General features: G+C 38.4%; 1 protein-coding gene across 4 annotated transcripts in view; it reads left to right on the top strand.

Moving 5' to 3' along the window:
• The window catches only part of EDD1 (glycine-tRNA ligase), a 66,704-nt gene that overhangs the window by 24,783 nt on the left and 24,942 nt on the right, over positions 1 to 16,979 (top strand). For all 4 annotated transcript variants that reach the window (XR_015170510.1, XR_015170511.1, XM_086418013.1 and 1 more), the window contains exons 12-18: positions 960 to 1,086; positions 2,376 to 2,459; positions 2,740 to 2,826; positions 10,726 to 10,827; positions 11,352 to 11,415; positions 11,981 to 12,036; positions 12,855 to 12,926. Coding sequence is in view for 2 of the 4 variants with exons in the window: in XM_086418013.1 (XP_086274139.1) it covers positions 960 to 1,086; positions 2,376 to 2,459; positions 2,740 to 2,826; positions 10,726 to 10,827; positions 11,352 to 11,415; positions 11,981 to 12,036; positions 12,855 to 12,926 (592 nt within the window). In the remaining 2 variants the exon portion in view is untranslated. The remainder of the gene's footprint in view (positions 1 to 959; positions 1,087 to 2,375; positions 2,460 to 2,739; positions 2,827 to 10,725; positions 10,828 to 11,351; positions 11,416 to 11,980; positions 12,037 to 12,854; positions 12,927 to 16,979) is intronic.

Below are 16,979 nucleotides of genomic sequence, written 5' to 3'. Positions count from 1 at the left end.
GGTATGCTTGGTTGTCGTCCTGCCTCTACCCCAATGGATCAGAATCATCGTCTTCATGCTGAATCTGGGGAACTTTTATCTGATCCTTCATCTTACCAGAGACTCGTAGGCCGTTTGATTTATCTGACTAACACTAGACCGGATTTGACCTTCGCAGTTAGTGTAGTCAGTCAGTTTATGCATGCTCCGCATACCTCTCATCTCGATGCCGTGTATAGTATTCTTCGTTACTTGAAGTCTCGTCCTGGTCTAGGCTTATTTCATTCATCTACTGCTCAGCCACATCTGTCATGTTTCACTGATGCTGATTATGCGGGTTCTCTTACAGATAGGAGATATACATCTGGTTTTTGTACCTTCTATGGTGGTAATCTTATTTCGTGGAAAAGTAAGAAACAGAGTGTGGTTTCTCGTTCCTCTGTTGAAGCAGAGTATCGTGCTATGGCCCTTGGCACATGTGAACTTCTTTGGCTTCGATCTTTACTAAGAGAGTTAGGATTTCCTACTGATGGTTCCTCTCGCTGGTCTGTGACAACAAGTCTGCTATCATGCTTGCATCTGACTCAATCCTCCACGAAAGGACTAAGCACATCGAGGTTGATGTTCACTTTCTCAGGGAGAAAGTTCGATCTGGTGTACTTAAGACAATCTTTGTTCCTTCTTCAGATCAACTGGCCGATATGCTTACAAAGTCTGTTGGATCTTCTGTCACAAACTCTCATCTTGCAAAGCTGGGCCTAGTTGATATATTTGCGCCAGCTTGAGGGGGAGTATTGGAAATACTAGGATAGTTAGTTCTAGTTTTTATTTTCATTAGTTTATTTATATTCTTTCTATGTAAGGGCATTAATGTCCATTCCATTATTATGGATTATAAATATATATCAAGCTCTCATTATGAGACTTGAAACTTTTCCCTTTCTAAAATTCTTCTGTAACATGTACTTGTTTTTATGTAGTTTGGCTCGTCAATGTGCGCAACTCTGGGTGAAGACAAGAGAGTCACTTGGGCATCCATTGGGTATTCATTCTGAGCCTAGTAATTTGGCTTGTCCCATAGAAGTTATTGAAACAACAATACGAAAGGTCTGGTTTGCTTTTCTAGACAACCTTTATCTATTTACTTTTTTCAAGTTAATTTTTTTTTTCCATTGAACAATTTGATAATGACACTATTAGTATATCTAGTCATATGATTTTAGGCCACTATTGTTGATTTAGAGGGATTTACTTGCTTGTTTTGAGATTTAATGATAGTGTTTTTCAATGTAAGTGAGGTGCACCAAATCACGCACCTTGGTGGACAGTCTGTTGTTGGCAAGTGTGTCGAAATGGCTTTTTACAAGAGGTTATAGGCCAGTTAGAAATGCCTTTAGAGATCAATTTGGGTAGGAATTGGATGATATTCTAGGTTTGTGGGTTGTTCTTTGGTTTGTTGGAAGAGATTTCGATGTCATAAGGTTTTCCTCAATAAGGGAAAAAAAGGTTGCAAAATTTTTAGAAAGTAGGAGTATTTAGAGATGGTTTGTCGACTTGGATGGTTTGAAACCATTCATCAAAGGCTGATTACGACCCCAATTAAAAGAAATGTTCAAGTTGCAGGCTGTAAAAGAGCAAGATGAAGACCCAAAGAACATGGATGGAAATATTGAAAGTGTCACACCCCAAAATCCTAACATGTATCCCCATGATTAAATGTTAGAATATCAAGGTTTGAGATTTTTTCTATACAACGATGAACACATATAATACAATGATTTCTTATAATATACTGCAACGGAATCATAAATAAATGCGATACATAAACAAAAACAACAATTCTATTGCACGACTCCCATTATTTATATATAATAGATAGAAATATTGGCACGTAACGTCAAATATATACTAACCAACTCTCTCAATATAAACCAATCTACTGAGATCCCAAAATTGCAACAATCCTAAAACTGATCATTGATCATAGGAATATCCTGAAATTGAGATAATTAGTGAGGTGAGTAACAGGGGAGTTATCCTGCAGCAAACACACATTTCTAAATCATAGTCCTCACATGCAGATTAATCATACATTTGTAAATAATGCAAGTTTATTAAAAACAATGAATAAATCCAAGGGATCTCAAATAATTGTAAAATAAAGCAGAACAAAATACTGACATAAGCCTCAAAATACCGAAAATGCATCATCAACTCATAATATAACACACATGAGTAAGTTTCTTTATTGCTGAGTTCTCGCATTCTGAACTGTTTTGAAGGATGTGACCTTCTTGGGTTCTTTTCCCTTATTTATACTACTTTCAAATTCTAAGGCTCTATAAGTCATTTTGGTGAAAATTTACGATCAACATTCTATTTAACTTATTTAACAGGTGCCAGAGGAGCCTAGGGTATTTGTTCTCGAAATTGGAACAGAAGAGTTGCCACCACAAGATGTAGTTGATGCAAGTCAGCAGGTATATCTTTTGCTTTTATTTGAATTAAAGGAGTGTGTGTTCTTGACGTGCTGTTTTGCCGATTAATATACTATTTATTTCCTGATTTACAATCTGATCCAAATTGGAGTATATGATCAATTTTATTGATCAGTTTAGAAATGAGACTTTCAGGCAGAATATTTTTACTCAATTCAATTTTCCTCTCTAAGATGCATCATGCATTCATAACCATCTTCCATTGACTTGGAAAGTGGCATAAAATTCTCATATGATGACAATTAGTTGTTGGTGGCTGCAGCTGAAAGCTTTAATCACGCAACTGCTAGAAAAACAAAGGTTGAGGCATGGAGGAGTATTTGCATGTGGTACACCTCGCAGACTAGTGGTATTTTTTCTGATGTTTTTTTTTTTTAAATTTCTTGCCCATTATGTCCTGTTTGACTTTTTTCTTGGGCTTCTGTATGCTTGCATTTTTTGTATGTGGGCGTAGCAATCTAGTGGTCAATATTAATTGACAAGAAATTCATTATCTTATTCTTTTTGCCCCATCCTCTGCCATTGGATGTATATGAAATGGGATATTAACTCTACTCTGTGCACACCAAACTTTTTTTTTTGATCAATAAAGATAATTTTATTGATTAAAGAAAACGAGGGGGGTCGAGGAGACCCACCCAAAATAATTAAAAGCGACAAGTCAAGGAAGGGAAACCAACAACAAAGTGCTAGTAACAGATTACTCTCGCAACAAAGAACAAACCCTATCCCATCTCACTACGAAATTTTCAAAGAAGACCCCCTTAAATTCCTTATAAAGTTTGCTTCAAGAGAACATGGGCTCCAAAATAGAAAGAACTACACCTTCCCTCGTAGAGACTTTCCCCTAAAAAATGCAACGGTTGCGTTCTTTCCAAATTTTCCAACAAATTGCAAATGGGGCCAAGAATCCGTCTAGAAGATGAGAAGGAGCATCCCCACGTCAGCTAAGATTATGAAATTGACTGCACGGAGCGAGAAAAACAGCCCACTATGCCGAATAAAGACAGAAAGTGCGACCAAATGTGATGAGCCATCCGGCAATGAATGAGTAAGTGATCTACCGTTTCCGCCTGAGATCTGCACATACAACACTGATTCAGAGTAATAAAACCTTTTTTGATTAATTGGTCCATAGTTGCGAGTCTCCCTAATGCCGCCAACCAAAGAAAGAACGATATCTTAGGAGGAATCTTCCCACCCCAGATGAATGAGTGAGGAAAGGGATTTGCACTACTTGGTGCAATGTCGTCGTACATAAATTTGACTGTGAACTTCCAATCCTTTGTGCTTTCCCAAAATCTCTTCTCATCCGAAGAGCTCTGCATGTAGCTATTCTCCACCAAAGAGATTAATCTCCCTAGAGTATCCACCTCCCAATCGTTAAAAGTTATTTTAAACCCAAAGTCTCCCCATTCACGAAATTCTTGAAAGCCGAGATAATTTGATTCTTTTTCAAAGACAAATAAAAAAGATCCGGAAAGAGATCCCTAAGAAGTCCATTCCCACACCACCAATCCTCCCAAAATCTCACCTTTCTCCTGTTCCCAACCTTACATTTCACTCTTGTCTTGAATAACGGAAGTCTTTTTAGAATCCCTGTCCACACCTCGCACTCCAATGCACTTCTAGTCGGGCTGTTCTCCCAACCATTCCCATTCACCCCATATTTATCCACGATTACTTTCTTCCATAGACTTTCCCCTTCCTCCCCAAACCTCCAAAGCCACTTCCCCAACAGTGTTGAATTCATAGAACCAAAATTGCGAAAACCTAATCCTCCATTCTTCTTTGGCAAACATAACTTATCCCAACTCACCCAATGATATTTTCTCGAGTCGTCTTTGTCGTGCCACAAGAAATCTCGACAAATTTTATTTAGTTGCACTTCCACGTTTCTTGGCAAGGAGAACAACGAAAAAGTGTAGATAGGAATGCTAGCCAAAACACTTTTAATGAGAGTAATTTTCCCTTCTCTAGATAGAAGCTTAACTTTCCAAGAACGTAGTCTTTTTCTCATCCTTTCGAGCACCAGCTCCCAAATATCTTTACTTGTATAGCCCATCCTCAACAGAAGCCCTAGATACGTTGATGACAGATTCCCTATTTGGAACCCAAACGATGCCGCCGTTGCCTCCATCCCTTCCACCTCTCCTACCGCAAACAATTTACTCTTGCGAAGATTTACCGGAATACCAGAGATTGCCTCAAACCACCCAAGTATCCCGCTTAAAAAGTTAAATTGTCTTGGCAAGAATTAAAGTATCATCTGCGAACTGTATTTGTGAAATCACATGGCCACTCCCCCTAGTATAAAAACCGATAAGCTCCCCCTTTGCCACCACCTTGCCCAACATCCTTCCCAAGGCCTCCATAACTAACACAAACAGAAAGGGCAACAACGGATCTCCTTGTCGAAGACCCCTCGAGCTTTTAAAATACCCAGTTGGAGATCCGTTAACCATGATTGAGAGAGTTGAGGTAGAAAAACACTTCATGACCCACCGGACCCTCCTGACCTTCCTTTCACCTAACTCCATCCTCCTCAACAGGTATTTTATCAGATTCCAATTCACACGATCATAGACTTTCTCTAGATCAACTTTGCATATTAATCCTGGGATTTTCGCTTTTCTACGCGAATCAATACATTCATTCGCTATAAGAAATCCATCCAGGATTTGTCTCTCTGCTACAAAAGCTCCTTGAGCCGGACCAGTGATGCTGCTTAACACAGTTTTAAGTCTAGAAGCCAACACCTTTGAGATTATTTTGTAAACTGAACTCACCAGACTAATCAATCTAAGATCCATGATGTCTTCTGTGCCGGTAACTTTTGGGATCAATGCAAGGAAAGTACAATTAGAGCCCAGATCTAAGAGTCCTTCTCTGTAAAAGTCCTTAATAGTCACAATCACCTCATCTCTCATTGTCGCCCAACAAGCTTAGAAGAAACCTAGAAAGAAATCATCCGGCCCCGGGGCCTTATCGCTAGCCAAACTACTAACCGCTATCCACACTTCGTCTGCATCGAACTGTCTTTCAAGCCACCTCTGATGATCTAGGGAAATGCTATCAAAGTGTAAGGAGTCTAATGTAGGCCTAACCACGTGCTCCTCCGTATACAGGTTCTTATAGAATTGCACCACCTCCTCCTCACAAAAAGTATTTTTGTCCCCCTCCTTGAGCCAACGCACTCTTGACTTCTGTTTCCAATTGATTTCCTCCATAGCGGCTAACTTTTGGAATTCGGCTTTAAGATTCGCTCGTCGCGCTCTCTTCTCAACACCCAAACACCCTCTCTCCTCCTTATCCTCGAGCTCTTGCAACTCTAACAACGCTGCATTTTTTCTCTCATTCACAGACCCGAAAGTTTCCTTGTTCCAGATTTTCAACTTTTCTTTGATAGCCTTTAATATCAGCCCCAATACTTTCCCTGGCCTACCCTCAAACGACAACTCATTCCACCAAGTTTGAATCAACTCCCCAAAATCTTGGTGCTCTAACCACATAATCTCAAATCTAATGGGGGTGGGATGATTCCTTGGCGCCCCGGCCACTAAGGAGATAAGATAATGATCCGAGACAGGGGTCGGCCATTTATCCTGGATTAGCCTTCCAAAATGCTCTTCTCAACCCAACGAGACAAGAAAGCGGTCCAATCTGGCGAGCTTTGGGTTTTCCTGATTATTGGACCACGTAAACCTTCCCCCACACAACAGAAGATCAATCAACTCATTGCAATCAACAAACTCTGAGAACATACGCATTTTTGGAGTGATCCTCGAACCCCCATTCTTTTCGAACGAGAATCGGATAACATTGAAATCATCCCCCACAACCCACGGTTTGTCCCAATGTCCTTTGATATCATCTAGTTTTTCCTAGAAGTGACTTCGCTCTTTTTCTTGCGTCGTACCATACACCCCTAAAAAGACCCAAGTGAAGTCCTTTCCAATTAACCTGCATAAGACTGAAACTGAAAAGGCCCCAATGAGATTTTCTTCTACCACCACCACCACCACCAACACCTTCCTATTCCATAGTACAATGATGCTTCCCGAAGCCCCCTAAGAGAGAAGATTGCACCACACCACTGACTTAATCCACCAAATCTCTCTGATCACCCTGTCATCCCCCTTATCTAATTTTGTTTCTTGTAAGACTACAATGTGAGGATTCTGTTGGTATAAAGATTGCTTTAATTGCTGCTATTTTTGTGGCCGCATTCAAACCCCTCACGTTCTAGGAAACTATTTTAATCGACATTTAAACCTACAAGCGCCTTCCGGCTTTCTTCACTTTTGTGACTCTGAGCGGAAAGTCCTCCATAGATCTTTTAAGTTGAATAATTTCCTTCTTCAGTATTTTATTCCTCTCCTTGATCATTTTGTCACAACATGATAAATGTCTTGTAATCTTCAACCTGGAAAATTCATACTGAAAGCGATCCCTCGGTGACATTTCCACCGTCTCATGGTCAGTTCAGAACCCTTTCGAGAAAGGCCATTGCCCCACCACCTTCTGCATACAGAATTCCACTCCCTTGCTGGTTTTTAGGGACACATTAATCAATAACTAAGACATATTACCTTCGTTTCTGACGGACATGCCCACTTTCAATCCAGCTTCCAACACCTTAGCTAGGATCTGCTCTGTGAGATTTCCTAACTTAGTCAGATGATCCTCACTTCCAGACTCCAACCTTTTTGACAACACTATCTTTATAGATGTTGCAGAAGACCTCCTTGCTACCAATAACCTTGACGCATCCCTCTTCTTATTAGAATCAGAGTAGGGCCCTTTGTCCATCCTTAATCGATAGTTGCACCTCTGAGCTAGCTGAAAATCTGTAGGTTTATCGTTTCTACCAGACACTATTCTATTACGCACACTTGTTACTCATTGCTGCCACCCAGAAATGATGAGGGAATAGTGACCCATGGAACCCACAAGTCTCCTGCAGTCTTCAAAAATGCATAAATGAGGCTGTTTTCAACCCCGATACCCAAACCCCACCTCCTTGCTTGCGATCTGACCTTGAACTTCCCCCCCGTCTTCCCCTCATTAGCCGACGATAAATCTTGCGAGAATACCGAGGCTGACGGAGTACACGTAGCTTGAATCACCATTTTTTTGAGGACCATGTGTACTAGTCTCTAAGAAACCATCTCCTAATGCTGGATCCTAACAAAACTCCGTCTTTTCTTTCATGCCCAGGTCCCCTTCAACCAATAAGTTTTGTCCAGCCACCCTTTCCTCCTTCCTAAAACACCTATGTTCCTTGCCCACTGGGCTTGGAGTCCTTTTGACTTTGAAACCCATCCAAGATTCAGAGACAGGGTCGATGTCCTGCAGACCTTCTATCGCCTTAACTGTTCTGCTGTCAATTAGACTCGAAACAAAAGAGCTCGACTGTTATTCGTTCGCTGCCTGCTTGTTGCCAAGTTTCTTTTTAATTTCTTTATATCGTTTTAGGATTTTACAGGCCTATTTGATTTGTAGCCCAGCCACGTTAGAAGATCCGACTGGATTAAATCCAATCTTAGCTCTCCTCTCCTTGGACTTTATTTTCCTAATTGGGCCTGAATCAAAGTCTTGGCCCTTATCCAACGAACCGTCGTTGGCCAACCCAACTTCACCCATATAATGGGTTTTATTATCTTCATCGCTGCAAGGGGCCCCTGGGGGGCCCAACATCCCCCAAATGACATGTTTCATTTGTATCGTAGCAATGGGCCCCTGATATCCCAACATTACCCATATAATGGCCTTTATAAGCTTCCTCGCAATGGGCCCCTAGGAGCCCAACATCCCCCAGATAATGTATTTCAGTTGCTTCATCACAATTGGGCCCTGAGACTGTAGTCCCCAATCCAATTGGATTTGACTCTCCATCTCGCCTACGAATTGGATCTTGTGTTCATGAACCCGGCTTTGCTGCTGTCTCTCCCAGCACAGAGTAGGCCATAACAAGAACATGACTACATTGACGTATTTCTCTTTCAAAAGCGAAAAAGCTTTTCCCTCTTGGTACTATTACTTAGACAGGAGTGTAGAATTCGTCTCGTGCCACTTGGAATGTTGGGATTTTAATTGTAAGAGCTTAGAGTTAGTAATACAATGAAAAGAAGGAAAATGACATAGCTTATTTACACGTGACAAAGTGGAAAGGAGCAAAACCGAAGGAAGTTGATACTTACAAACTCTAGTACTCACGAAAAGTTAGAAGTAAAAGTGACATAAGTATAATAGTAGGATATTTAAAGGATAAAGTTGTAAGTGTTGGGAGAACAAGTGATCGACTTTTAGCCATATAACTAGTAACATGGAAAGAGATCCTTAATATCACTAATGCTTATGCAACCCTAATTGGATTAGGAGAAAACATTAGAAGACAAATCCGGGAAGACATGGATGAACTCATTTAATGAATTCCAAATTTGGGAAGGCTCTCTGGATGCTCACTTCCTTTGCGGTCTGTTGGGGCATTTGGAAGGAAATGAATGGACACGTCTTTGATGGAAAGGAAAGTTCCTTGCATGAGTTAAATTTTAGTATTCTTGGTTTACCATTTTTCTGGTGTAAGCAGTTTAGAGGGTTGTTTTTTTGAAGATTTTTTGTTCGGGTGGGAGATTGTAATTGGTGAGAGAAGTCAGTTTGTCTCTTTTCTTGAGGACACCTTGTCCTCTTATCAATAAATTTTGTACTTATATAAAAAAAAGGGTACTTAAATTTTTATGTAGGGGTAAAGAATAGAGAATATGAGAAGGTACATTGATGATTTGGATTTGGAGAAGAATGTTATAGGAAATACAATCCTTGCAAGATAGCATGATATTGTGATAGTGAGCATGCACTTAAAAAAGAGCAGTGAACATTTGGTTACTTTCAAGAGTGAAACCAATAAAAGCTACTTAGGTGAAATAAACAATCAATATGTACAAAATGTAAGGCTATTTCAGGGGAGTCTAACCTCACAATATAGGATAGCGGTTTTAGATGCTTACATGGGTAATTGAAGGGAGGGAGGTGAAAATAAAAATGCTGAAGAATAAGTTGGAATCTAAAAAGTGAAAAAAAAAACCTGTTACCTTTTGCAAATATAATAGTGAGAGAAGAAGTGTAGAACTTAGTGGTAGAGACCACAATGATTTAGCACGAAGTAGCTACATGTATTAAAGGAGTAGTTAAAGAAATTCTTGGGGAGTCTATGGGAAAAAAAATCACACACAAAGGAAACTTGGTGGGTAAATGATGCTGTTCAAAAGATCACTTTGATAATAAAGGATTCATTGTTATTCTTGGAAAATTATTAGAGAGGAAGAAAACTTACAAAGATTTTGAAAGGCTTAAAAAACAGCAGAGAGAGTTATAAGTGAAAGTATTCTTAAAAATGTAGTATTCCCAATAGGTGATAAACTAAGAAATATTCGATTAAGGAAGTTTTTTTCCCCGTGCAATGAAGGTCAGCCACAACCCCAATTAGAAGGATTTTGCAAGTTGAAGGTTCTAAAAGAGCAAGAGAAATACCTAGAAGAATGTGAATTGAGTTAGTGAGAGTGTATATGAACACACTTGCATTAATGGAAGAAATGGATTAAGCAGAATTGAATGGAGGAACAAGATTAGTTCACCTGACCCAAATTTTTAAGATAAGGTTTTGATGATGATGACACTTTTTTTTCCTATGGTAAAATGGCTTTACACTTTTGAGAAAGTTAATTGATGTGGGGGGAAAAGTGCCAATTGTTCACGTGTCATCAAAGGTCTCTTAAAAGTATATCTAAAATTTTGATTACTACAGTTATTCGTCTTGATACACTTAATTTATCTAGTACAAAAAACTTTCTTAACATTCATGGCGTTGTCTTGCATATAAAAGCATAAACGGTTCAATGTATATTGTGACTGCTAGGAGTTACTCTCTCTCTTTTATATTTAGTTTTCAGATGGTATCATTTTGTCAATAGAGTAGGAATTTTTTTTCTTTTGTTCTTGTTTTCCTTTCCTACATTTAATAAAATCTATACTTTTCAAAATAGTATTCCTAGAAATTAAAATAGTAAAGCAGTCATTCAGGAAAGTAATATAAGGCTTAATAGATGTCCATTTGTTCCAAATTTTACAAAGCTGTGGTAGCTGATTATGAAAATTGTTTCTGTTGGAATTTCTTTACTTTTTCAAAATTTTTTCCTTTCTCTGCATAATTAGCAGGTGATTTAAATCTGAAGAGTCACCTTTGCAGGTTCTTGTTGAAGGGCTTTGTCCTAAGCAAGCTCAGAACGAGGTTGAAGTTCGAGGACCTCCAGTGGCTAAGGCTTTTGACCATCAAGGAAATCCCACTAAGGTCTTGTCCTGTTTGTGAGTTTCACTTTTGATGTTTTTAGTTCTTGGAATCATTCTTGTTAATGGAATTTTCTTCAATAAATTTGGGTCAAGGATTATATAGCAGCTGGATCAAGACGATAACATCTCATGTCCTGTTGTCTGTTTATTTTTTGTTCCCATTTTTCTAATTTGATGTTGGTTATGGATGGAATATCCTATCTTGTGTTATTTTTTTCCTCTTAACATTTGTTGTACATAGATATTGGCAATAAAATCTTAAACTTATAAATAAAAATAAAATTTGTGGAACCTTTAAATATATATATTGGAAGAATTTATTTCAGGGTTTTGATTGCATAAATATTCTTTTGTATGTCTAGACAAGTTTCACGATATGAGTTAAACAAAATTTTGAGGAACTGAAGTTTTGATTGCATGCAGCAATTTTTTTTTTCTATTCTAATATTTAAATTTTGTTATAAAGCTCTTGTACAGTCTGATACATGCATTTGGTCATCTTCTTGAATTTCTATTCTTTGTCAGGCTGCTGAGGGTTTTTGCCGAAAAAATGGTGTACCAATGAACTGTTTGTTTAAGAAGGCTGATGGTGAGTTTAATGCAGTTTTTCTTACATTTATGATGTTTCTATTCAAAACTTGCCTATGCATTCATTGCTGCAAGATTTTCTTGCTTACCTGCATAATCTTGCCATCTGTTAGTGGTTTGATCCAGTATTCTTCTAAGGATTTGCACAAGTGAAGATCCATTGCAGTTTTATTGGGGTTATTTTATCTTGTTTAATTTCTTTATATTTGCCAGACAGTAAAATAAACTTGTTTAGTCGGTCATTTTCTTTGTTTGAAAGATAGTAAAAGTTGGCCTCTTTTCTAAGTTAAATGATGAACCATTTGAGTACAATTGCATTTCATTTATAAGACCTGGGGATTTCATTCATAGCTCGACGGGTCCAACTTGACCCATTCAACTATGGGTCAGGTGTAGCTTAGGTTACTTCAAGCCTACTTCAGGTCATGAATGTTTGCTCTTTGTTATCAACTTTAAAGGTGATTTTGCTCTCTATCCTGACCCGACTGGACCCTTCATAACGCGTGTGTACTTGGAATATTTTATTCCACCGAAAACTTCAGTGACCTAGTTATGTTCTTTTGCAGGGAAGACAGAGTATGTTTATGTTCATGTGAAGGAGTCTGTACGACTTGCTTTGGAGGTTCGCTGCTAACTATTGTTCTTGATAATAATATTAGTGAATCTTGGTTGTTTTTTAGGGTATTCTCTTGATAATTGATTAGTCTTTCTCACACTAACAAAAGATTTTTCCACTTTCCATAATATCTAACATGCACATCTTTAGATTATAGGTGTACACGTATATTTCTGGCTTTTCAAAATGTGGATTTCAAACATTTCTTTTAAGTGGAGGTATGCTTGTTTAAAAAAGATGAGCATTAATAATTCCCGAGCTTGCTTAGTAGCCAGGGATTATACTGGAATGGAATTACCGCATATATAAGCTTACATGATTTTAGGATTGAAACTAGACTTTAGAATCCCAACACATGACATCTTCATTACTATAAAAAATATGATATACAGATGAACAAGTAAGATATACGACAGATGAATGAATGAGAAGTGGAGAAACCATGCCCTACCCGCCACAGGGCATCTCAGAGAAGTCGTACATCATGCCAAGCATCCAAATCAGAATTCCATTAGTCTGGTTTAATATAAAGATCATCACCAAGCTAATCCCAATTAACACCTTCAAATATGCAGAACTTGTGGCTACTAACGACCCAAAACTTTTTGAATGAAGTGATTGCCCCTTTGGTGAAAATTAGGAATGATAGAAGGCCGGATGTAAAAATTCCTTGGATACTAACAAAATCGAACAAATATTTTGCACTGAACTGCTGTCTTGGAGTCAAGTCAGAGATGAAAGCTCTTTGATCTTCATGTAGGAGATGACGCTGATTCAAGACGATTCATTGAATTAATACTGATTTTGTTTGTTTCCATGGCTAGGTTCTTGCTGAAGACTTGCCAAGTACAATTTCTAAAATATCATTCCCAAAGTCCATGCGTTGGAGTTCTCAGGTATATTGAAATTCAACTATTTTATTTTTGGTTTTTATCTCCAAGTTTGATATTCTTTTCATTTGAGCTTTAATTAGTCTATTTAGCAGATACAACTTCTGAGAAATTCCTCATGTGGTTATATTAGTATCGTTGCTAATGGGGGTTGCCAAAAAGAGAGAAAAAGTAAATTGAGTAGAAAGGGTCGTTTTCATAAGATAATCTTCCCCTGTTAAAGTTGGTACCCATTCTTCCATTAGGTGGTACTTGTTTGATAAGGCACAACTTTGAATGAAGGTCATGTTAGTATAAGAAGAATAGTGGAATAGAAATCATCAAGTCTCAATTAGAGATCTTGGCAAGAATTTATATTAACCAATCAGTCAAAAAGACTAAAAAACCAATGAAATAAAGTCTATAATTAAACAATGAAATCTAAAATAACTATATTATTTTCACTACTCTCCCTCAAGCTGGGGCAAATATATCAACTAAATCTAGTTTGACAAGGTGAGAATTCGTGATAGAAGAATCAATAGACCTCGTAAGCATATCGGCAAGCTGATCTGAAGAAGAGATGAAGACTGCCTGAAGATCACCAGATCGACCTTTCTCTCTAAGAAAGTGAACATTAACCTCAATATGTTTAGTTCTTTCGTGAATGACTGAGTCAAAAACAAGCATGATAGTAGACTTGTTGTCACAAAATAAAGTAGAAGAACCGGAAATAGGAAATTCCAACTCCGTTAGCAAAGATCGAAGTCATATTAGCTCATATGTGCCAAGGGTCATAGCACGATATTCAGCTTCAGCAGAAGAACTAGAAATCCCATTCTATTTCATACCTTTCCACGAGATAAGATTATTACCATAAAAAATACAAAAACTAGAGATAGATCTCCTATCTATAAGAGAACCAACATAATCAACATTTATAAACAAGACAAATGCAGCTGAGCAGTGGAAGAGTAGAAAAGTCTAAGACCAGGACATGACTTTAAGTAGCGAATAATTCGATAAACAACATTAAGATGAGAAGTTCGCAGAGTATGCATGAACTGAATGACCACACTAACCGCAAAGGAGAAGTTCGGTTTAGTGTTAGTCAAATAAATCAGACAACCTACAAGTCTTTGATAAGAAGAAGGATCCGATGAAAGATCACTAGAGTCAGCCTGAAGACGGTGATTCTAATCCATAGGGGACAACGCAGGACGACAACCAAGCATGAAGAAGATCCAATGTGTGTTTACGCTGGGATAGCGAAATACCCCGGTGAGAGTGAACAACTTCTATTCCCGAGAAGTCCTTAAGTGGATCTAAGTCCTTAACCTCAAATGCATGACCCAATAACATCTTAATTCTGTCAATCTACTGTGCATCATCACCAGTTACAATAATATCATTCACATAAAACATGACAATGGTACAACGACCATCCATTCCTCGACGAATAAAACAAGTATGATCTGAGTGACATCTAGAAAATTCCATAGATAAAATAAGCTTAGAAAACGTTGAAACTAGGTTCACGGGGACTATTTCAGGCCATACAGAGATTTAAGAAGATGCCATACCTTCCCAGAATACTCCCCTTGAAAACGAAACTCAGGAGGGGGGTTCATATAAATAATCTCAATCAAATCACCATTCAGAAAGGTGTTCTTCACATCGAGTTGGTGAAGTGGCCAGGAGTGACATGCAGCTAAAGAGATAGGAAGTTGAACTATGGAAAGTTCGGCAACCAGAGCAAATGTGACATCAAAATCATTTCCAGGAGTCTGTGTAAATCCCTTAACAACGAGGCATGCCTTATATCGATCAATAGTCCCATCGGTGAGGTATTTGACAATGAAGACCCATTTGCAACCAACGGTCCTCTCCCTGAATGGAAGGGTAACAAGCTCATAGGTATTATTTTTCTGCAAAACATCCATCTCAATAGTCCATTGAGGGTTTCACAAAGCCTTTGATATAGATTGAGGAACACGAATAGAATTAGTAGCTGCAAGATAGGCTTGATAAGAGGAAGAAAGATCTTGATAAGAAACAAACTGGGTAATATGATGATCAACCACACACCCCCGCTTATCTTTGCGAATGACAATAGGCAAGTGAGAGTCAGAAATAGAAAAGAAAATGACTAGTATATGTGTAGAGGTAGGAGAAGATATACTTGAATCCAAGGAGGAGGTTGGCAAAGGTGGAGGGAGTGGGGCCGACGAGTGTAGACCTTTAGTGTTGGCGAAGATGGAGAAAAAATCAGAGACGACAATACTATATAGGACAGATCTTGTAAAGTAGAAGAGTCCTGCAAAGTAGATGTGACACTAAAGTATGAGACATTTTCTAAGAAAGTAACATCAAGGGAGTGTATGACACGGTGAGAAACTGGATTATAACACCGATACCCTTTTGACATAGATGAGTAACCTAAGAAAACACACTGAATAACTTTATCATCCAATTTTGTGTGATTATGAGTTTTGTCTTGAACAAAGCACATGCACCCAAAGACTCGAGGTGTAATGGGAAAAGTACGCTATCAGGTTGAAGGACATAGAGGGGCACTTGTCCCTCTAAGGTGCGACTTGGGATGCAGTTAGTAAGAAAAATCGCAGTAAAGATTGCCATATTCCAAAATTTCTTAGAAATATGCATTCCTCGGAGAAGACACCGAACAATGTTCATGAGGTGAAGATTCTTACGTTTCGCTACCCCGTTCTGCTCAGGAGTATTAGGATAAGTCAACTGGTGAAGCATACCATTCTCATGAAGATGTGAATGAATCCCATCATATATGTATATATTCCCCCCGATTATTAAATCGAAGAGACTTAATAGTAATATTATACTGAGTTTGAATCATTTTAAGAAAATTGACAAATAGGAAACACATCAGAATGAGAACGCATTAGATAAACCTAAGTACAATGAGAATAGTCATCAATAAATGTAACATAATATCTATAACCATTAAAAGTAGTAATAGGGGAAGACCCCCATACATTAGAATGAACAAAATCAAATATTGTATTAAATCGATGCATACGAGGAATATAAGAAGTGCGAGTATTTAGAAAGTTCACACACAGAACACTGAAATTCATGTTCACTACAAACAATTTTAAAAATAGGAAATAAGAGCATAAGTGCTGAAAATTGGCATGTCCTAGGCAAATATGCCATAAATCTAGATTCTGAAAGGAAAAAATATACTTCTAGAGGAGGTAAGTACAGAAGCTGGAATGATAGTAAGCTAAGATTCAAACAAGTACAACCCATCCCTTTCATATCCCTTGTAAAAAATCTTCCTCGAAGTCAGGTCCTGAAAAGTACAGTGAGTTGGAAAAAAGGTACTGAGCAATTGAGAGACTTAGTAATACTACTCACAAACAAAAGATTAAGAGATAAGTGAAAGAGATGAAGTACAAAATCTAGTGAAATCCCGGATGATAAGGGGATGATACCCTTGCTGTGGATAGGTGTAAGAGATTTATTAGCAAGGCGAACCTCCCTATGGGTGGTAGGAAAAATAGAAGAGGTAAAATGGCTAGACTCATTGGTCATGTGATCAGAGGCACTAGAAACAATAACCCAGGTCAAAGGAGCAGAGCCAGATCGAGTGACATGGAAAGCAGAGGATGTACCTGAAGGCGTAGTAATTGAGGCCACATGCGAGGATTAGTGAGTATGAGCATGAATCTGATCCTGGACAATAGTAACAATCTGTGTTTATAGCTGTTGCAAATCAATGGTGCCAAGTGAAGAAGGAGGAATGGTGACGAATCCATTGTAGCGGCATGAGGAGCAGACTATCCCAAAGATGGAGTGGAAGGAGATTGTGGTCTCAGATGAGGATAGAGCTAAAAGCAACGGGCCTTCTCATGGCCAGTTTTCCCACAATGACTACAAATAAGACCACTCCTTTTATCACGACCACAATTCCCGGATCCTGAGGCACGAGAGTTGGGAAAACTCAAGTTGGCAAGTAAGACTATCTAATCTGTAGCTGGAGTAGAAAGAATCGTAGAAACCGGAGTTTGAGAAGGAACAATACGACGATGACACTCA

Source organism: Akebia trifoliata, chromosome 12, assembly GCF_017979445.1.
Source record: "Akebia trifoliata isolate Shusen 1 chromosome 12, ASM1797944v1, whole genome shotgun sequence".
Taxonomy (NCBI): Eukaryota; Viridiplantae; Streptophyta; class Magnoliopsida; order Ranunculales; family Lardizabalaceae; genus Akebia; species Akebia trifoliata.
This window is presented reverse-complemented; position numbering and strand designations above follow the sequence as displayed.